Here is a 22,675-nt window from a genome sequence, read left to right as displayed (position 1 = left end):
ATTGGTGAAATCTGCCCAGGAGTGGAACACAGATGCCCTGGATGCCAAGGGGATGGGGCGGGCCACTGACACATGTTTGTGGGGTGTACCAAGCTGTATGATTTCTGGAGACAGGTGTTTGACATGTTGTGCAAAGTGGTAAACAGCCCATTGCCATGCACCCCTATGAGTGTGTTGTTTGGGGTGTGGGAGAATGTCCCGCAGAGGCATCTCAGGTCCTTCCTCAATATGGACTGTCTAATAGCGAAACGTAATATACTGATGAATTGGAAGGATGCTGTACGCCCACAAGGTAGAGAATGCTGAAAGACTTGGCGTGGGCCGTAGACTCTGAGTTGCTCTTTGTCAACATACTGCCTACCACGTCCAGACCCGAGGACATTTGGGCCAAATGTAGGGGATACCTAGGATCATTGTAAAGTTACTCAGGTATGTCACGCAGGCGTGGCGACCTTATGCTCTAGCATGTTCTGGTCTTCTGCAGACCTGTCTTATATATGAAACACAGGAATGAATCGAGGTATGCCAGGTATCAGAAGCGCTTGGGCAAACGGGAACATCTGATAGGTGGTGCAATATTAGAAGCGAGTGTGCTAGCTGCTGCACCCTAGTGGGACTAGTAGGTACCTCGACCGTACTGCCACATGTACATTGAGGCAAAAAGTGATTCCACATAGGAGATGCGCTGCTAGTGTAAAGATTTAAGGTAAGAGCAATGTTAAGAACATATGAAAACACTGGACTGGAGAACAAAGGAAACATTTTTTTTAAATATATATTGTATCCGGTCTGCCGACACATGTTTCGACCCACACCGGGTCTTTTTCAAGGCAAGACGTAAAAAATGTGGAGCTGTCAAATAAGCCACATCCCCATTGGGAAGCCTGTTACCCGGAGTCAAATCCCCAAAAATGTGCTGACCGCTTTTGCATTCTCCTATTGTGGTGGCATTGTTTAGCCCAGTTCGTGCTCCTTCTTTTCGCCTCGGCCATTCGAGTGGAAAGCATTGTAGACAGAAGAGAGTCGGCCAAATGTCACAGGCCTCGGGCTCGCTTGTTTTCAGGTCTGCTTATTTTGCTTTTTTAATGCAATTTCAAGTGGTTTTTTTTTGCACACAGCACGCAGATGTGTATGGGGAGTGTATTTAAAGCTATACAATATTAGTACCCCGGCGAGAGACAATCAGAATGCAACAAGCATTCTGATTGGCTCTCGCCAGGTCCCTACCCGGCCGGGAATCCCTCCGTCGGGATTCCATGGCCTTTGTCCCCGGCGGGGGGGCGTGGCAGCCCCTCAGCCAATGAGGAGGCTCGAAGCGGGGCCATCCCCGCTCCGAGCCTCCCCGCGGCTGAGAGGCTGCCTTCGCCCCCGCCGGGGACTCGGGTAAGTCTTTTATTTATTTATTTTTTTCCCTCCCCCCCAACTTACCTTCTTGATCCTGCGTCCCCGGCGGGGGACGAGGAAAGCCTGCACCTCCACACGGCTGGGGGCTTCCCTCGTCCCCCGCCGGGGATGCAGGTACTTTTTTTTTTTTTTTTACCTCCCCACGTCCCACTCCCGCGGACTCTGTTTTCCCTTTCCATGGCGGCGGCCATTTTCTTGGTCGTTTTTTTTCTGTCGTTTTAACGCCGTCGTTTTAACGCCGCAGCGTTTCGGGACAGAAAAAAATTACTTATAGTACCCCGGTCACGCAAATTTTGCGGGCCGGGATACTAATAGCAATAGAACCCTCACGGCGGGGGCATTACCGACTCTGGTAATGCCCCGGGGCCTTCGGTAAGGGCCTCGCTTCTCTTGGGTCCTTACCTATGGGCCCCGGGCATTACCTGAGTCGGTAATGCCCCCGCCGCTCGGGTTCTATTGCTTAATTAAAACGCAGATTAGATCTTCTAGCCTACATCTTTTAGCAATCGGGTACTTTTGTAGTTCATTTGATCATGGAGAAAATTTAGCTAAAATCATTCTCCTTTTGCATAGCATGTTTCTGTCAAGTTTGTTTTTAATATTATCGTGCCTGACTCTTGTGCACTGGTACAATGGTTACAGGTAGGAAATCAGAATTTGTTTTGTGCCTGTTAAGCTACATTCATGAAAAAAAATCTTTTTTTCTTCTAAAATGCGAGCAGCAGGTGGATGGCTTAAAGCACAATACCTGTCTGTGCCCAAACCTATGTACCAATGAAAAACTCTAATCACCCATCCTTGGCTCCAATTGTAATACATTGGACTTGTCACAGTTATTCCTTAGTTTGTGTCATCATTCATAACTGTTTGGTTTTTAATTGCATTGAACTTTCTATTCTTATTATTTAGCACAGCAAACACCGGAACCACGCGGTGATCATGTTGCATGGAATTTAGTGCTGCCTTATAGATTACAGAAAAAAATACGCCAATTAGTGGCCATCGGGTATAGAAGAGTATTGTGAAGCCACCTGCCACCTCTGAATTTAAAGTAACTGGATACAATGTTATGATATGATATGGCATTTATAACGCGCCTATACACAAGTGTTTCAAGGAACAAGAATACCATTAAAAACCGGACAGTTACGATTGAGGACCCGAGCTAAGAAATAACCGTGACGGTTACAAAATATAGGACAATTAGAACCATATATGGTTTGGTCCTGCATATATATAAAAGTATGATATCAAAGACTGGTGAATACAAAAGTAATTGATGATTTCTAAATATATGCCCTGATGAAGCTCACTTATATGTCATCAATATCATTGGGCACAACTATACAGTCAATACGTTTTGGTGAAAGGTTTTTTTTAAAAATTATTATATTTAGGCTAATTGCCAATTATGAACATACCAAATTATGTTTGCAATATAAAAAATGAATTTTAGCAACGAAGAAAGTAGAAACTATCCTTAGATAAGGAAAGCAATGAGTGATTATAAAACAATGGAATCTTGGAAACATGAGAAATGTTTGAGCAATCTAGTAAAGAATTCCAAATTACTACAATATGATCAAAATGTGAATATATGAACACAGGCGGGTGTTTAGAGTGTTTGTATGCTTGATTATTGTGCGATTTGTGTACCTTCTAACAAAACAGTGTATCATTTTAGTTCCTGGAAGTGAAACCTTCACAAATAATTGCACCTTGCTGTAACAGGAGCTGGGAGACATAGTGGTCAAGTGCACATATTGCCAACTGAGCTCAAATCCCACCTTCGCCTCCTAACCAAAATCTGTGATCCTATCCACTCATTTAATCTCATGGTGGCCAACATGTCAAAATTGCCAATCCCTAAATCTTTTCAAAATTGTCAGCCAGTAAGAGTGATTTAGTTCTCAGAATACGCTCTTCAAAAAAGCCTCAGTCATGATTTTACTGACTATCGGGTAGCTTCATATGTAATAATAGTGACCATTGATTAGGGTGACCAGACGTCCCGGTTTTGCCAGCACTGTCCTGGTGTTTGGTGCTCTGTCCCCCTTTCTCAAGATTGTTTCCATTGGAAACTGCAGTGGTCCCAGTTTTTTGTAGAAGTTCTTCATAGCTGGCATAGCAGGCAGGAATGCACAATCTTGCACAGAAGAAATGCTGCATTTTACAACTTAAGATAGTGTTGGTTTGTGATAAATTATTTATAATATGTGTTTCTTTGAACAGTAACCCTTAAACCCCTTTCCCCTCCAAATGCTACTGAAGTGTAGACCTACTTTAATGTTAGTTGTCCTGTCCCGGTTTTTTTACTTTTTAAATCTGGTCACCCTACCATTGATCTACTGCACAAAGCAAAATCATGTGTTCCTTTGCCCACAGCTAGGGGGAAATGGGGTATGAGGGAGACACTCAGTCTGTAGGTGTTGTTTGGCTATTTACTCACCCATTGGCTCCCCATGGACACGGTAAACCCTATGGCGATTCCCACTCACTTCCTCCCTCTGCCCGCCCTAAACACATCCTCCCAGGACCTCTTTGCGCTAGCTTTATCAAGATGTAACATCAAACGTCATGCTCACAGTACCTGTCTGTGCTATTTCAAAGCAGTCTTCTCAGAGTTAATGGCTTAAGTGCGGTTGTAAATGCTTTACTGGTGTAATAAAAATTCTTAATCCGGGGCTGCCTCCAGCCTCTTGATTTATAAGTACTATGTTCATCGTTCACTGTAGTCCTGTTAAAATCAAGCAGTGGCAAAGCCAGCAGTTTTGGCTGTGTATGTGTACAAGATAGGCAGGCACTGCTATTATATGCTGTGGTACTTGCATCATTTTGCAACTGCTACCATTATTAGCCAGTTGGTACCATTGTGGCAGTGCCTGGTAAATTACTATCTCGTGTCCACAGAAAGCTGCCAATGCTTGTTTCATATAGCCACTGATCTGTGCCCTGCATCTATACCACAGCCTGTATGCCTTCCTTGTGGATGCTGTTGTTAAAATGTGTTCTGTGCCTATGCTGGAGCACAAGTTCTCTCTAAATTGACTGCTGATGCTGCCCTTGAAATACCACGTGTTTACTGAAATACCACGTCTTTACTAATCCGATTCCAGCAAGGATGGAGGGTTAAGGAAACTTGAAGGGAGCAGCCATGATTATTAGAGGCCGACCAGCTCCCGGGAGCTGGCGCTCAAGGGACAGCCTACAAAGGTGTCTGTGGTTATTGTGTAATGAAATATCTGACAGGCTGTGTCCACAAGGGGCTGTGGGGGCTGGGGGGGTCAATGGGGGATCACCCTGCTATGATCGATGCTGGGCCGCATATGAAACTTAGTTTCTTTCCTACTGAGAAGGATGACCAGAGATTCCAAATCTTTTCACTTCTTTGGGCCCCAAATGCCTCTACACTGTGCCCCAAAATCCCTTAATATGGTCCTGTCCCACACGCCAGGGTTGGATTGGTCCCTCTGCCTCTCGGCCCGTGGTTGGGCCGAAATCATACCTGGGGACTGGGGGCCGGTTTCTGCCCACGCCTGGGCCGTTTTTTAAAAAAAGAAGGGGAAAAAAAGTAAAAAACATTCTTTGAAGAAAAAAAAACACCTTCCACAGCATAATTCAACAAAGCAAGGTAACAAACGTTACCTTGCTTTGATGATTGATTTGCATGCATGATGCGTGCATCATAAATTATGATGCATGCATCATTCACATGCTGCTGTAGCGTGCAAAGTTGATGTCACCGTGCCACCACTGCAGGGGGTGGCTGTGCTGTTGTATTAGTGATAAATATGTATTAGTGATAAACGACCAATTTTAGAGTAGAATAAGCATCCATTTCAGACTATATATTTTGCCTTTCGCAAGTTGCAGTAATAGCATGTTTTTTTCTGCTGTTTTCTCTGTTACGAACATCACAAGACATTCTAGCTCGGTGTCCTCGGTCCCTTGACAAAATCTTTGTTCCTAAAAGCTTCTGTACAGTGTAGAAATATTTGACCATAGCACATCAAGTGGCCATTAACTTCATTGTGCCACAATGAATGCTTTGTTGTAATGTGTCTATCTTTCCCATCAAACTGGAATGCTGTTCAGGATGTTTGTTTTCATGTATGAGGTAACGAGTGCTCAGAGTATGGCATGTTCTGTGAGGGCGCTGCTTTCCCTATTTTGCCAACCTCTGAAGCCTGAAAGTAGATGCATGCAGGCTTGACATGCGGCCAACTTTGCACCAGATCTGCAGATGAACTTAACTGGTCTGCTTTTAAATCTCAGTTACCAGTTTAATGGTATCCACTACAGAATAATTGCTCATTTTACTATAGCCGAAATGATAGCACAGTGGGTTGAGCGGTCGCTGCTGCGATGTGTGTGTGATCTGCAGCTTCGAATCCCAGCAAGGCCATCTCAGCCTTTCATCCTTCTTAGGTGGATAAATGAGTACCAACACAGTCTGGGTGATATTGGCTTGAATCAATTGTGATATCCGTTTAGGAGACACATCTTTATTTGAAATCAATTGAAACTATTTTTCAAACAAACTTCTAGCTCAGTGGATACCAATGGTTGGTTTTCTTCTCTTTTATGTCCCAATCTCCTAGTGCTTTAGGGACTCTCCCTAATTTCTCTTTTTGTATGAAATTGGTGATATTGTATGCATATTTGTTCTATAAAAAAAAGAGCTTAAGTGTAAGTGCTATACAATAACATATTATCATTTGGCCTTGGACGTCTGCTTGCATTCACAGTAATTTGACAATACGGATCTATACACACAGATGTTAATGATACATATGGTGATCCATTCTTGCATGACATGTATATCATATTAATGAAATCATAACCATATTTTTCGTAGTGTACTTAGGCACAATGCTATTTGATGCCACTTTCTGTTTTGCGGGATGTCACTTTGGGGTGGGGTCAAATGACAATCAGAGGTGAAGGGTCGTGAGGCGGCGTGGGCCACTTTTTTTTGGGTGTCCGGGCCTATTTCTTGACCCAGTCCGGCCCTGCCACACACACAATCTGTCCAGACAGGAAAAGACCAGGCTTAGCTTGTCCAACACCCACCGCAGGAGAGGATCAAAGCCTTCCCAGCGCTCAAGCTCACAGGTTCTCGTGCTATAACGCACGCGCAGGGTAGCACAGCAGCTCTCACTGGGGTCTGTGAAGCAGCTAAGAATCACGTTGCTTTGTGTCAGCAGAGCATGCCAATGGGAGCAATTAGACGAGGATCGCCACAGTCGCAGCAGTGAGTGGGATTTTGGCAGGGACTGTTGTCCCTTAAGAGATGCAAGTAGTCGGCGATAAGAAATGGAAGGGAGGGATGCATAACACTGGATGCTGTGTGAAATAACGGGAGAGTTCCTTATTAGGAAGGCGGGGTGTGGGGGGAGTTCAAAAGGGAAGGGGGCAGAACGACCAAAGCCAAAGTGGCCATGCGGGTGTCCACACCATAATTTAAAGACGAGCAGCCCTTGCTCGACAGATATAATTTCAGACGCACCTTCAGGCACCTCGCCCTGAGTCATTCAAGCCAGGTAATGCCTAAATTGGGGTGGGGCGGGCGGGGGCAGGGAGTATTGGGTTGCTCCTGGCACGGAACCTAGCCCCTAAACAACGGCTTCTGCAGATGCAGATCTCCAGATGTTTTGGACTCTGACTACCGTGATCTCCTAACATTGACTATGCTGGCTCGGCCTTATGGGAGTCGTAGTTCAAAACATCTGGTGAAACAAAGGTTGCAGATCCCTACCCTAAACAGCTAAGCAGGCAGAATGCAAAGGAGAGGGAGCAAGTAGCAAGGAAAAACAAAGAGGGACACGTCAGCTAGACTCCGACTGAGCCAGAGCAGGCCACTAGTAGCCCGAGCAAAGGGGCCAAGCATACACAACCCCCGAGGACAGAGGGCTGGGGCCAAGCATACACAAACCCCGAGGACAGAGGGCTGGGGCCAAGCATACACAAACCCCGAGGACAGAGGGCTGGGGCCAAGTATACACAAACCCCGAGGACAGAGGGCTGGGGCCAAGCATACACAACCCCCGAGGACAGAGGGCTGGGGCCAGGCATACACAACCCCCAGGACAGAGGCCTGGGGCCCAGCATGCACAACCCAGAGGACAGAGGGCTGGGGCCCAGCATACACAACCCAGAGGGCAGAGGGTTGGGGCCCAGCATACACAACCCCGAGCACGTTCCCCTGGAGAGTGAGAGGAGTCAGAAAGGAACCTGAGAATTGAGGAAGTGGGAAAGTATGTAACTGGGTAACGGAAATAGACTAGGTCTGAAGGAATTCCATTTCCTCAGTTTGAGAGATTTCAAAGTGCTCTACTGTGGGTTGCTCACTCTTTATTGCCTGGCACATTTAATACTCCCACAATCAAGGACATTTACAATTTGCTCTTTATTTCACTGTGAAAAAATTGGGAATTCGTGCAGTGGTCGGGAGCAGTGCTCCTCTACTTTTTTTTTAATTAAGTTTTACATTTCCTATAGTTTTATTTAAAAAGGAAACCGTTCTGGAATGCATTCGACTTAAAATCAAAGTGCAGGGAAGTTGAAATTTGGACTTCAGTGCACTGCGCTGAACGTTCCTTTAAACAGCAGGTGCTTTTATTTGGGGGTTTGGATCGGGCGTGCAACGTCATTGAGCTGATCGGGCTCCAACCCCTGCGACCCCCTCAATTGTGAGCTGAGGGGCAGGGCTTCCGTGCTGAGCCTTTAACAGTTCAAAGAATCAGGAACATGGTCCTGGGCACATTTTGGGGCTGATTCATGGAATTATTTGCGCCTAAAAATGGGGATTTGTGCGCCATTCTGTCCGCAAATCCCATTTGTTAAACAGGGATTTGCGGGCAGAATTGCGCACAAATCCCCGTTTTTCAGCCCAAATAATTCCATAAATCAGCCCCTTTGTTTCTTCTGAGGCAAATCTACAATCTGCTGGGCTCCGGTGATCAGGCACTGCCCGTTTCCCCGAGTCACGTTTCTTTTGTCATCAGTAGCATAGCCTTTCTTATGCATGAATTTCCAACTGAAAGACCAGCAGTCTCCTTCCCAATCTGTGACAGTTAAAGCAAGCAACACAATAAAACACTCTTTGAAAATGTGTTCATTCCCATTACGTCTAGTAGCTTGATATGCTAAAGAGTAAAGTTTGCTTTGATGTCTTTAGTAGAATGTTCTTAAAAACATACATAACAACACGCTGGAGGTTTGTGACGAATCTTCAAACCTAAGTGAGTTTATTACACAACTTAAGTGTGTGTATTAAAGCACTGAAAATAAAGTGGGTAAATAGATATTTTGCCCTTTGCATCTTATAGTTTTACATTCAGGATATGGAAAATAAAGGTACACTGATATTATTTTGGCTCGACACGCTGCTGTAAGGATTTACATGTTGGCATGATGCTTTATTTATTTTTCTTTTCTTTTTCTTTTTGTTGCTTATAGCATCAGGGTGCTTTTCTTACAGATAAAGTTACAATTGTTTCTCTGGTTACAAAAATACAACATTACTCATGGTTACAAAAGAAAATACAACATTCCTCCACAATGATAAATAGAATTTGTTGATGGATGATGCCTTATTTACACAATTACATCGAAGACTCCCCAGAGGACTTATGAAGGTTAAATATATTCAAGATATGTAAGGTAAATTAGTTACCCAGACTTTGCGTAAAGAGTTAGGTTTTTAATTGTTCACAGAAGATCCAGAAGGATTCTTGGGCTCTGAGTTGGACGGGCAAGGTATTCCACTGCTTGCTAGCCAAGGTAGGAAAGGTACTGCCACCTGTTTTCTGAAGCTTGAATCTTGGCGTGGCGAGAAGGTGCATGTAGGCTGCTACTTAGGTCTAGCAGAGTGGGGTATTGATATTTTGTCTGATTGATATGAAGTGGCTGCCTTGTGGAGACATTTGTTTGTCAGGGTGAGTGTTTTGAACGTGATCCGTTCTTGAACCGGGAGCCAATGGAGATTCTGTCTAGTTGACGAGATGTGTGCTGATCTGGGGATGTTGAGTGCAGCTCTAAGGGCATTATTTTGCAGAACCTGAAGTGTTCAGATGTTGTGAGACTTAGTGATGGCTTATAGGGTGCTCCATTAGTCTAGTCAGATCCGGACTAGTGCTCTAGCCAGAGTAGTGCAACTGTCAGGAGACAAGAATGGTCTACCGGCATTGATACGTTTGCAGGTGTAGGATGTGGCTGATATGGTAGCATTTACTTGTTTAGATAGAGTGAGTAACGAGTCTAGGTAAAAACCAAGGGTTTTTACCTCACTGGAGACTTTGATGGTGTTGCCATCGATGTTAAAGGATTTGGAGGCATTATTGAGTTTGGCAAGCCTCAGTTGTGTGCCTATGAGGAGCAACTCACTCTTATAGTCGTTCAAACATAAGCCGTGATGAGCCATCTGAGCTTGTATGGTTATGTAAATTGCATTGAGTGTGGCTGTGTCAGTGACATGGTCTCCAGTGATGGGTATGAGGATTTGTGTGTCACCTGCATAATTAGTGTAGGTGACACTTTGCTATGCAATTTGTGGATTTTACAGGAAAACTCTATAGCACAGTGTTATTGTAGTCCTTGACACCCAAAACTTAAATATTTGTTCCAAGTAAAGCGTGGAAGAAGGTGGCCATGCCCAAATTGCAGATTAGGTTAAAATCCCTGCTTCGCTGTTTAGTTTAAGTGTGTGACCCTGGGAAAATAATGTAATCACACCCTTACTTTGACTGCAAAAATTGGAATGTTTATAAGTGATTACGTATACACCCTTATAATAGAACAGTTTTAATAAGTGTGGGGACAAATTGGTGTGGTGTGGTGCTCCTCTGCTAGTGGCTCTAATACTGTCGCATAGAATTGCATTATTGCTACACTGGCCATCCCCCAGTCTCATATCACTTGATTTGACAGGCAGACATAGGGGCTCATTACAAGTATGCCGGTCCAGAAACAACGGTGCCAGTAAGCTTACCGGCAATGTTGTTTCCGGCATGGCATACTACTGGTCTGCCTGCCGGAGCCGCTGGGCCTGACAGGTCTGACCCTGCCGGACAAAGCTTCCACAGTAGGCACACTGTCACGGAAGCACCGGCACCATTAGCAAAGGTGCCGGAGCTTCAATGGGCCCACTCCCATAGAGTCCTATAGGGGACTTACAATTTACTGGCGCATGACTTTCCAGGCCACTGGGGTTGTAATCCCCTGGTGGCACCGGGAAGTCAGGCGCCCGTAAATATTTACAGGTCCGGCAGCAACCCGCCAGTATCATCGGTGCGGTTACCACCGGACCCATAATGAGCCCCATAGTCTCACCAGCCAGTCAGTGCACCAGAGATTTTTATATAGCGGAATAACTGTTGTTGAACCAACATTACATTTTCTCTCCTGTTGCTCCCAGCCACAGAATTTGCTTGGGCCGTCCAGAGTCCTGCTCCACACTCTGTCCTGTTATGCTATGATATTGAGTCTTTCATTGCACACCATCTTCCATTTACACACTTTCTATGAGCTTCAGGATCTGCAAGAAATAGAATAGGGGGCTAATGCAGTAGCAGAGGGATCAGGCCAAGATTGCTTTGTTAAAACATTGATGTACACAGATAAAAGATATGGCTCTGTACGGTGAACGTTTTAGATATTTTGTCAGCTGTGTGGAGCTGTGGTTATGTTCGTTTCAGGTATCTAAGTACACTTGTTTGTGTGATTGACAGAAAATATATTGAAGCTACTTGGTACTTGTTTTTGCCAGAGACTCACCAGAGAGCCAAAGACCAAAGGAGGGATGGACCAAAGGGCCAACTGACGAGAGAGGTTCCCTTTTAGCTTCGTTTTAGTGACTTGTGAGGAGGGACGCACAGCTTGAGGGTGTTATGTTGTTTACCAGCCCACTGACTGCCCATGGCCATGCTAATTCCTATGACCAATCCCACGCACTACCTGCCCCTCCCAAAACACATCCTAATGGAATCTCTTTGAGCTAGCTTTATCAAGCATTAACATCAACCATTCGCCTTCCAAGGTTATTTCTAAGCAGTCTGCTGAGAGTTAATGTCTTAATTACATTTGTAAATTACTTATGGTGTAATAAAAAAAAGCCTCAACCAAGTGTGCCTTCAGCCACTTGATTTAGATCTGTCCCATGCACTGAACTCTTTTTAAAAACAAGCAATCACAAAGCCAACAGTTTTGGGTTGAGGTATTAGAAAGGCATTTGCCAGTTAATGCCATCATATGCCTAGGTAATCGCTCAATGTTTCAGACATTGCCACCTTATCGCAAGGTAATACCTTTAGATCAGTGCTTATCCCATACTTGCACAACAGCCCAAACTGTCGAGCAACAAGAGACATCGTAGATGGCAAACCAAAGGTCAAACCCCACCCGGCAGTCCTACCCTCCCCAGTCTCCCACCATCGCACTCCCTCCTTTTTGGATGCAGAGTACCACTCGTTCCTTTTTTCTACTTCCACCACTGTTCTAAATGCAGCACTTTTACCACGAATAAACAACTTTCTTGGCACAGGATGCAGCGCTGACTACTTGAACTTACCTCGTCACTTGCAAGCTGTTTTTCTTTGTAGAAGGTGTGGTTTTGCTATCTAATGTAAGCTTTGTATGGAATGTAAATGCATTGTGACATGCATCGGGAATGGTGGTGCTGACAGGCGGGTGATGGTCAGAAGCACCCGAGACTTGAGTGATGATCTTCAATGGGTTTGGGGATATGTTATGAAATGCGGAGAACCCAAGGTCTGATTCCTTGAATTGCTTTGTGGAAACATTACTTATGCATAGAATTTCATTGTTAGCAACTGCATTCATATGCATACATTTTTAGGCAATTGAATTTGTGATGTGGGGTTAGTACTTAAATGCCAGGAGAGTGATTGGAAGGGTAGGGGGCACAGGAGACAGTTAATTCTCACAGCAGTCCTTAAGTGGGTGTTTTCAGACAAAGTAGAGAGTCAACTGCTTGTAACATAGACGCTGCACTAGAGTAGTCTCATTACAATGCATAAAGAAGTTAGATGCCCCTACACAAGTAAGTTCAAGTAAGTTTGCCACACCCCCACCGTCTCTGAAGTTAGCGCCTCTCCCAATATTTGAAGGATTAGCCCCTGCCTAAGTGCACCCCTAGATGTGCACACTTGCATTTTGTTAGGCAGAGAGGTGAGGGAAGCCCTTCACGAAACTGGCGGTTTAAAGTTTTACTGTGTTTGTGCAGAAAAACGTACTTGAACAAACCACACTTTAAAGCTGCTAAAAAGACTTCCATCGCCTCTATGTATATTGCGCTTTAAAAAGTACTATTTGATAGTTGGTCCCCACTCCAGAACATGGGGGTGGAACAGTGGGGGCAGAGCCTCCAAGTTCGCCCTGCCTATTTTCTGAAGTGACCCCTCCCACCCCCAGTTAGCCCTCCCACCCCCATAATGTAGGTTTCGTTGCGCCCCTGGTTTGTATTGCATAGGGGGCGAGGGGGGGGCAGAGGTCATGGGGATTGGGGAGCGGGTGTAAGCCAGCAAGGAAGTTAGTTCCGTTTCTTCTTTTCTACACTTCGACCACTGAATAATATGATTCTTTTCTTTGCAGAGCGATGTCAGTGTTCTGTGTGTTCTCCATTGTAAACACATATGTTTAACCAAGAAGCCATGTTTCTCTCCGTGGCCACAAGAGGGCGGTGGACGTCCACGCACTTACTTTTTCAAGCGTGATCAGAAGTTACTAAGGGCGGGCTCGCGTTCTCAAACAACTTTCCTCCCTGTGACTCCCACACTCGTCAGTCACCCTAATGAGGGTGTAAGTGAGTGGGGGGGTGGGGAGAGGTCTGCGTGAAGAGAAGCCCCGATGCATCATGGGCGACCCTTCATGTGTCACACAGGGAAGGGGGAGTTCATTTATCATTCTGTTTTCTGACCCAGACTTTGAGGTTAATGACGTTGGCATTGAAGAGAACGGGACCTTACATGTCATATCACTGTGTGACCCCCTTTTCTGCAGCCTCGAGTTAATCCGGGTTCCTGCTTCTGGGGGCCTCATAGGTCATAAACTCGCCGCTTGCAATAATTAATACAAACACCAAAACCTCGCTTTTTATCCAAGAAACATGTGGGAAACGTATTCCCGTGACACTCACTGCCTTGTCTGCCACAGCAGGCTATGCACGGTAATGGGATTTCACTGTGACAGGGTGCAGGGAGAGGTCAGCGGCGTCCCTATTGGGGGCTCACAAAGTCTAAATACAAATAAGTGACAAAAGACTACATTGGTTTCTGCAAAGCTATATTTTACCAAGATCTTAGTATTATTTAAAAAAATGTGGCATTATGTGAATAGGGCTACAGCAAGACAGGGTGTACATCCAGTTAATATACACCTTAGTGAGGTGAGTTATTTGTCAACATTTGCAGAAAAGGCCCTCAAAAATATCCGAAAATCATTTGGGCTTACATATTTTTTTAATGTGCGTTTTATGGCATTAAACATGTTTTGTGAGCATGTATTGCTGTAGCTGTTCCAATAATGAAACGTGCATGAACTCACAGATGTCAGAGGAGAGCGCTTAACTAAACGAAAACCCGCTGCCAGGCTCCTCATGCTTGGTTAGAAACAATCGGAGCACGCCCCTCGGCAATGCCTGTGCTGACTCCGGATAGAGGAAAAGGGAAGCTTTCAAACTTTGCGTTTGAGTAACTCACAGGCAATGCTGGGTCCAGGGGCAAAACTACCTCTGGAAACTGCAACCTACTTCAGGATCTCGGCTGCACCCTGGAAGGGATCTCATGTCGTTATCATTCCAGCATAAGCTTTTAGGAGGCAGCGCCTTAATTATGGTTCTTCTGGCTGCATGAGAAACGCATTGCCTGACACTGGGATTACAGGGGAGGATGGAGTGTGTGTATCCGGTTCCATGTGTTAAAATTGTGGCAAAAAGGGGCGTGGACACAAAATATTGCGGCAAAAAGGCTGTGATTTTGCCGCCGCAATACCTGTAAAGGATGCGGGGGACCCCCAGAATCCCCAGACCCATTATGCCATTTAAGGGGACCGGGGGACACACCGGCAACCCTGATCCCCTTAAATGCTGTAATGGGGTACACCTTTAACGGGTGAAACCACAGCATTTTTGCCACAATTTTTTGTACAGGCGACATTTTAGCCACAAATATATCACTGCATACCATGTATCCGTGTGTGCCCAGAGCTTGCAATTGCTGTGCATACTCGGCACAGCTGAAGCTTGCCCATTCTGCTGCCCAGGGTGTACCTGTTTTAAGCAGGAGAAAGCTCGCACACCTGCTGCCTGTGCTGCGCTAAACCTTATTTTTTCTGTCAAGGGTGGGGGGCGGGAGTACTTATAATATTCATGCTTATTCATTTATTTAAGCATTTATAGATATCCCTGCCCAGAGGATCTCGGTGCACTTTACTAAATCCAAAGGGAGGGAGGTGAAAATGAAGTTGCAATTTCTCATTACAGGATACAAAGATTAGGGCAGATAAAGGGTGGGCCGAGAGGAGGCCTGTTTAGATTAGGTGGATGGAAAGAGGTACTTTTTGAGGATTTTGCAGAAGGTGGTGATGCAAGGGGTGGCAAAGATATGGGCTGGGAGGCTGCTCCAGGTCCTGGGTGCCCATTGGGTGAAGGCCTGGTTTTATGTGCTGGTTGGCTTGCAGTGAGGAATGGGTGGGAGCCGTTGGATGGCCTGTTGAGTGTTTGGTGGGTGGGATATGTGAGTGCCTAGGTAAGTGTAGAAGTGGTATTGCTGCTGCTTTCTGTATGGTGTGCCGAGGGGCATGAGTGTTGCTGGGGGTGTCCAGTAAGGATTGCATTTCTCTCATTGAGCTTGGCGAGGACTAGTGCCTGGACCGCAGCATGAAGATCATCAAGGAAGGCTGGCATGTCTTCCCTAGGAGGTGGAGCTGTAGTTTGCATGCATTGGTGGCAGCAACTCTGTTGTCTGTGGAGGAGAGGCGGGGGACAATGGTGAAAGCTATGAACGTTTCTGGCGTGGCGAGGGATATGTGTGAGTTTTCTGTTATGAGGTAATTGATCTCGCAGAGTGTGAGGATTGGGTTTGTGTCAGGGAAGCAGACGAGACAGTATTCCGTTTTGGATAGGTTCCATTTTTTGAAGTGGGTGGCCATCCGGGTGGTAATGATGAAGAGACAGTTTTTGGGGGTGTGGAGTTGTGAGGGGGAAGAGATCGTGAAGCATGTGTCTCATGGCGGGTGGGATTTGCATCCAGACAAAGTGTGGCTTGTCAGTGAGGAAGGAAGTAAACCAGTTGAGAAGCGTGTGTGAGCGTTTCATACTGTGGTTTTGGATATTTAGGAGGATGGTCTGGCCAATAGTGTTGGAAGCTGCAGAGAGATTGGGAAGGGATTCGGGGCCAGTCTCTCTTTTGTCAGTGAGGTTGTGGTGGTCGTCCAGGATGTAAAGGGTTCCAGTCGCATGATGTTTCCAGGATGGAAACTTAATTGAAATGGGTTGAGCAGGTTGTTTGTTGTGATGTGATGTTGGAGTTGGCTTGTTACAAAGGGTTCAATTATTCTGGCAAGGAATGGTAAGATTGTTATGGGATGGTAGTGTTTGGTTGAGGGATGGTTTCTCCAGAAAGGTGACATGTTTCATGTTTTGAGTGCAGGGGGGTGGTGCTATATGAGAGACAGGAGTTGATAATGTTGACCTAATGTGGAGCCAAGGGGGCCATGCAGTTTGGTGCCATGCGTTTTCTAGAAAGTGGCCTTGTTTAGTTTTGCTTGTGAGGGTGAATGAGATGTCTTCGTCAATGGGGTGGAATGCGTCCCATATGTTTGAGGGTTTAGCACTGGGGGTTAGAAAAGGGTCTGTGAACGGTATGGCCTGTTTAATGCTGTGTATCTTACAGTTGAACTAGTCCAGGAGGGAGTTGCATGCTGGGGTAGATGGGTGCATGCTAGGGGTGGATGGTTGTTTTGAGAGTAAGTTGATGTTGAAAAGATTCTGTGTGAGATTGGTGGTGGATTAAAGCTCTTGGAGCGAGTGAGTGGCATTGGCGCTGTGTATGGCCATCTTGTATTTGAATAGGCAGGGGTTTCTTAGTGAAGGGGTATGTTTTTTTTGCCAGGCTCATTCTAATTGTCTGGCTTCCTGTTTGATGTTTAGGAGTGGATCGTTGAGCCATGCCTTGTGGTGGTAGTTATGGGTTTTCCGTTTTTTGAGGTGGCTGGTTGGTTAAGTGCTTGGGTGATGATAGTGTTAAAATTGTTGAGTAAGGTCTGTTGGTGGCAGTGGAGGGCAGAGCATACGAGTGATGTGAGAGCTGGGTTGGTGATGGGTTTGAGTTGCCTGTGTTGGGGCGGGGTGATGTGTGGCAGGATTCTGTGAGAGAGAGGGTTAGCATGTAGGAGATGGCAAAGTAGTCCTACCTCGATATCCCGATTCGATTTTGCACCAAAACCAAATTTTCACAGGCAATCAGGAGGTTGGATTATTGCCTGTTTATGTGTGTGTGTGGTAGGGGATGTTAGGTAAGGCTGTAGGAGGAGAGTGGTGTGAGGATGCTGTTAAGGGGTTGTTGTCTGGGTAGGATACCTAGGTTGAAATCACCAGGGTAGATGTTGGTGTAGGGGGAGCTGTGTTTATTTTGTAGTGCAGTAATAAGATTCAGAGTGAAATCTGGAATTGTTTGTTGGGAGACAGTTAATGAGACAGATGACTTCGGGTATTGAGTGTTTTGCAGGTAGCAGCTGAGAGAGAGGGCATCCGAGCATATGTATGGTGAGCGAGAGGGTTTTGTGAGTGTGAGTGTTAGTATTTGCAAATGATGGCAATGCCACCCGCGGTTTTGTGGAGATGGCCTCTGTGATGGATTAGGTAGTATGTCAGGGATGATGGATTTGTAGTGTAGATGGCAGTGGGAGTTCAGACATGTCTATGTGAGAAAGAGTATGTCCTGGGTGTGTGATGATGGGGTCATGGATGTCATCTGTGTGTGCTGGTGCAGAGTAGTAGTCAAGGAGACTGTAAAGAGTTATCCCAGTGGAGGTGTGCCCTGGAGTGTAACCTGTACGTGCTTGTTTGTGTGTCATATTTGAGGCACTCATTTGGACAAGGGAACATACAAATATATTTACATCCACCCTTATTTCTCTCCACCCTTTGCATGGTATGACCGAAGTTGTGACAAAATGGCAACGGCTCTGCCGGAGCACAGGGATGAGTAGTGAATGCATCTTCTACTCATCCCCGCACTACTACTAGGCCAGCAGTGATCCCAATCACAAAGGTGAAACATGGGCCTGGGCAATGGGCTTGCTATACTCATCAGATGGTACGTGCACTGGCACAGAAGCAAATCAGACAGCAATAGTACTGGCATTCCAAAATATAAGACTATCCAACCAAGGTTCCATGGAAAAATGAATTGAACGAACATGTTGTGTTACCTGGCGATCAATGACTGGTGCAGCTTAATATAGTAGAACATTGCTAAACTTCCAACTACAAAAATATGAGCACAATATTGTTTCAAAAAGGATATTAAATATACTGCAAAAGGCATTGATCAGTTCAAGCACAAGAGCCAAGCTCTGGGAGTCACCTACCATGAATTGCAACACCCCTTCTGCTGCAAACATCTACACGTTTCAGAAGCTGTGAGACATGTCAGCCTGACCCTAATCTGTGAAAGAGAGACTATGGCCTTTGTGCTGTTACGGAGTACATTTGTGATACGCTAGATAGTGCACCTTTTTGACAGATGTCCCTAACAGGAATTGTTTTGCTCCCTGCATTATCAGGCAATTGCACTATGCGTTTGTTACCACTCGGAACAAACCTGTGGCCATTTGCAGCAGAACGTTCTCTCATAGTACATCTGGGCCATGAAGTGCAGTCTTCTCCCCTTGTGGTTTTTCAAACAACGCAAAGCTCGCCAGCTGCACCCGCTATGCTACTACATGAGCGTTTGCCCAAGCACCTTTATTTTATATGGCCTGCTGCTCGGCATCATACTGTGCACATCTCCGCCTAATTTGTCTGCCTAACCCTGCCTGGAGGAAGATCAACCAAATTTCATGTCAGCCTGGAGGCGGCAGTTCCTTAACTGCAAAAATCAACTGCTTTGTTTGCACACAAGTGACGGTGTTCTTGTGGTGAAAATATACTGCAGGGAATTAGAGCTGGCGTGCTCCTGTGTTGGGTGCCCCCCTTGCCCAGAATCGTGGTCTTTGGTCTTCCTTCCTGTGGATGGACGCTTCACGCTTTGTTAGAATAATGCACCCCTTATACTATCTGCAAATGCTCTTTCAACAGCCCGGATCAGCCCCAGCTATGGAAGCGCCAGAGCTTAAAGTGCCTTCAATGCACTCATAACAATGGCCTAGTGACTGCTCATTTGAATACTACACTCCTTATCGAAGATGAATTCCAAGATGTACCTAGTGACTAGTGATTTAATAATAATAATAATAATAATAATAATAATAAGGCACCTTTTAAATACATTTAAGGTGCCTTCCTCATACTCCAGAGAAGGGTTCATCCCATCTGTGTCGCCTTCCTTCCTCTTCTGCTGCTGGAGCAGTGCAACCCACTGTTTTGGCAACCTGTGTGATGTTCTGCAACCGATTCCTATTCGTCTGCCCCTGTCTTGCTGCTAGGCCACCTGGTGAGTTCTTCGTTCATTGTGCAGTCCCTCTGTCTCTCTCTCTCCCCCTTCCATCTCTCTTCCCTCTCCCTACATTGTGCTCTACATCACCCCTATTTATGCCAACTGCTACTCTATCACCTATCCTACGTCTCTTTCAAAGCCTGGAATGAAAACGTTTAAGAAAGATCTCCTGGTCTCCAACCCAGGCCTGCCTATTGCCGACACCTATGCCAATGCTTCCTTCAGGCAGACTGTCACTGACATCCTCTTTGTTGCTCCCTGTCCAGACCCATTGACTGCCCATATGGTCTCAGTCCTCTCCCTTTTCTCTTCTTTACCCATTAATGGTGAAACCAGATGGGAAGTACTTTTGGCACACTTCTCATCCTCTAGGCACATCATTAATGTCTACCAGAATGGCACTGTCATGGCCCAGGGCTCACAGCCCAACCTCCTCCTTTTTGATAGGTGTCTTCCATCTCTCATCAACTTCCTCCCTTCTCCTCCCACTCCTCCTTCTGCCCCCTCTTGTTCAAGCAGTGCACAAATGATGTTTTCTACCACAAAGAGTTCCTAGTCAATTAATGGCTGTAAAGTGTCACAGGAATCTATTTTGCAAGCAAGGAATTTGAAAAGCTTGTCACGGCCTTAGTTAGGTGCTGCATTGAGAGCTGGAATTCTACTCTGACTCAAGCAGCAAGCATTGTGATGTTACAACTCAAGTGCAATAGCTGATTACAGAGCGTTTATGTCATTTTCATATTACAGGTCAGTTGTCCTGTCACAACTAGGCTGTGATGCGAACATTATTTCAGGCATGTATACGAATATCGCAGGCTGCCGTGTATTTGATGAATGGCCACTATTATACATGGAGCATCCCTACAGGCTAGTAAACCATGAATGAGACTTTCTTTAATAGCAAAGGTTGCAGAAAGAGGCGAGAATAAACCTCATGAGATTGGCATTGCTGAGTCAAATTGAACAGTGGCCAGAAGGGGTGGGAGCGGATGATGGAAGCCAGAAGGGAACATTAAATACGTTCTTGTTGTTTTTTTACAGGTAAAAGTGCCTTTGCAGTCCACGGCTAAAGATGTTGCTGAGGAGAAACCCCTGACTGCCGCCCCTGTGGTGGTGGTGGAGGAGGCTCCGCCTGCAGACCCTACTCAGGAGAAACCCCTGAGCACAGTCCCCACATTGGAGGAGAATCAGCCTGCTGCAGAAAAATCCCCGATCACAGATCCCAATCTGGCCAAGATCACACAGCACAGCAAGGAAGCATGCCGGGCAGCAGAACCCGATGCCGATGCACCGCAGTGCACGGACTGCGCGTGCCAGCACACCAGCACCTCCAACCTCTAAAGGGCCATCTAGGAAGGGGCAACCTTTGTCTCGTGCACCTATTGACTGACCACTGGCAGCATCTCTGTCTTCCCGCCAGCAGTAACCCTGAGTGGGGGGGCACATGCCACGGAGTCTCTGAAATCCACGGAACCATGATTGGACCAGGGAAGTCACATTGCCCCCCTTGGGTGGTGCTCCCTGGTCATTCCATGTACACAAGCAGGCGACGTCAGCTGCACACATTTCTCACCCATTGTGACATCCTCCTGCGGGTTTGCCCCCCAGCGGCGACCGCCATGGAGGAGAGGAAGAGATACGTGGTTGGAAAACAGAGGTGCACAGAAGGGAATACACTGGCTTTATTTTTATTGTTGCCATAAATAATAAAACACCACAATCCATAATGTGTTTATGTACTCAGAGTGTTTGTAATGTACAGAACATGTTGCCCTCTGTTTTTTCTTGTTCCCTGTCTTGAGCCTAGTTCAATGCTGTTGTTGATTTATCTGCCAACACACGTAGCTTTAAACAATATTGTTTATTCAGAATACACGACGGCGGCAGGCTCCGCCACGGAGAACCAAAACAAAACCAACCGCCTGTCAGAACCTTTCCTCCCCACATAATGTGTTTATGTACTCAGAGTGTTTGTAATGTACAGAACATGTTGCCCTCTGTTTTTTCTTGTTCCCTGTCTTGAGCCTAGTTCAATGCTGTCTTCTGCAAGCTCCCACATGCAAGGAGCCCAAATCTTGCAATGGATGAGCCTCATACTATTGGTCTGTGATGGTCGATTCATGGGCGCCCTGATGCTGCTAAGTAGGGAAATGTGAGCAGACACAAGGGGGGGGCTGAGGCTGCTCAGCCTGGACTCCTTCTCTTCTGCCTTTCTTGTGAAGAACAATAGAAAGAGTGTGGGTGGAGCCAAAGATGTCACTTCCTTCTTCAATATTTACACGAAGAGTCCATTCTTCAGATCGTGTCTGAACATCACACGTCTGTGAGTGGGTATCAGATTTGCTCCTTCGTTGCCATGGTTTGCCAGTGTTACATCTCAGCTAGGCAGCTATCCCTTGTGAATGAAAGTGGGGCACGTGGTCTGTCTCCAATCAAAAAGGCGAACATCTTGGAACATTCTGGGTCTCGTTAACTGCCCTTTGTATCCAAAACATGCGTTTCCCCTTCCCAGCCAAGTGTCGCCCACTCACACCTGGACATGGATTTTTTCTAGAACCTGAACGCAGGCTCACATGTACACTTTAACCATTGGGGGAAGAGCAAGGATTCTTGTCGTCCTGTGCTTGCCGGCATGCAGTGCTAGCCATTGCTTTTCTGGATCTAGAGCTGCCCTCTAGAGTCTTCCTGTTGCACCACTGTACCAACTCGCCAGACTCTGACAGGTTGTACGCCTTTGCCGCCATATTTACCCGAACATCAACATCCTGGTTCAGCTGTAAGCCTCATGGTGATAAAGTCCAGGTAAGCTTTGTTATACTTATATACAGTAGTCCATAGGTTCCAGTTACTCTGAAGTTCTGTACATTATTAGACCACCCACCGACCATCCTCCCACTCACACATTCAGAACATTGACACCCATTCCCCTGAGCTGTCAGTCACAGCACGCACCAGCATTCTGTCAGCATTCATAGACGGCCAGCAGGACAGGACAACATTCATCAAATCACTACATCTCCCTTCCTACAGAAATGATGCAATCATTCAACATCACACCCGTGCACATTCTCCCCAGTCACCTTGGCTACAGGTCCCAGTGCACAAGCCACGTCCTATGCAGAAATAGGGGGTAACGGCAAGTGGGGAGCCACAGGTAGTCAAATAACTGGAAAAAGATGTCCCACTCCGTTGGGTGCCCAGGAATGCCAACCCAGACAGCCCATGCCCAAAGTCCACTAACATTCTCCCGAGCGCTGTTGCACAGCCTCCAGTGCTACTCCAGCTGTGTCGGCGTAGAACTACCTTCCACCATGCCTAAAAAAAAAAAAAAGCTGACTTCTATGGATTGACTTGGGAAATAGACCTTATACAAGGCGAACCCTTAACATGTGTACAATAAGTACCTGCGTTTTCTGTCTTGTCTGTTATGTATCCTACGAACTAATTAGTACATGTATTCAGCCTATACAATGCGAATGTATTATTCATTATATATTAGTCTGGTTTAAAGAATGTTATTGGTTGTTACAAGTGTTGTATCCTACTTGATATTTTATATTGTGTTGAGTTCATATCATGTTGGGGGCAACAAA

At 45.9% G+C, this 22,675-nt stretch overlaps 1 protein-coding gene across 2 annotated transcripts in view; it reads left to right on the top strand.

Annotated features, from left to right (window-relative positions):
- Positions 1-20,809, top strand: part of DPH1 (diphthamide biosynthesis 1) — a 1,780,687-nt gene extending 1,759,878 nt beyond the window's left edge. For both annotated transcript variants that reach the window (XM_069615361.1, XM_069615360.1), the window contains one exon: positions 20,124-20,809. In XM_069615361.1, the coding sequence (XP_069471462.1) occupies positions 20,124-20,423 (300 nt within the window). In that variant the 3' untranslated portion in view covers positions 20,424-20,809. The remainder of the gene's footprint in view (positions 1-20,123) is intronic.
- The last annotated feature ends 1,866 nt before the right edge of the window (positions 20,810-22,675 follow it).

This window comes from Ambystoma mexicanum, chromosome 9, assembly GCF_040938575.1.
Source record: "Ambystoma mexicanum isolate Mex_15411 chromosome 9, UKY_AmexF1_1, whole genome shotgun sequence".
In the NCBI taxonomy this organism is placed as follows: Eukaryota; Metazoa; Chordata; class Amphibia; order Caudata; family Ambystomatidae; genus Ambystoma; species Ambystoma mexicanum.
This window is presented reverse-complemented; position numbering and strand designations above follow the sequence as displayed.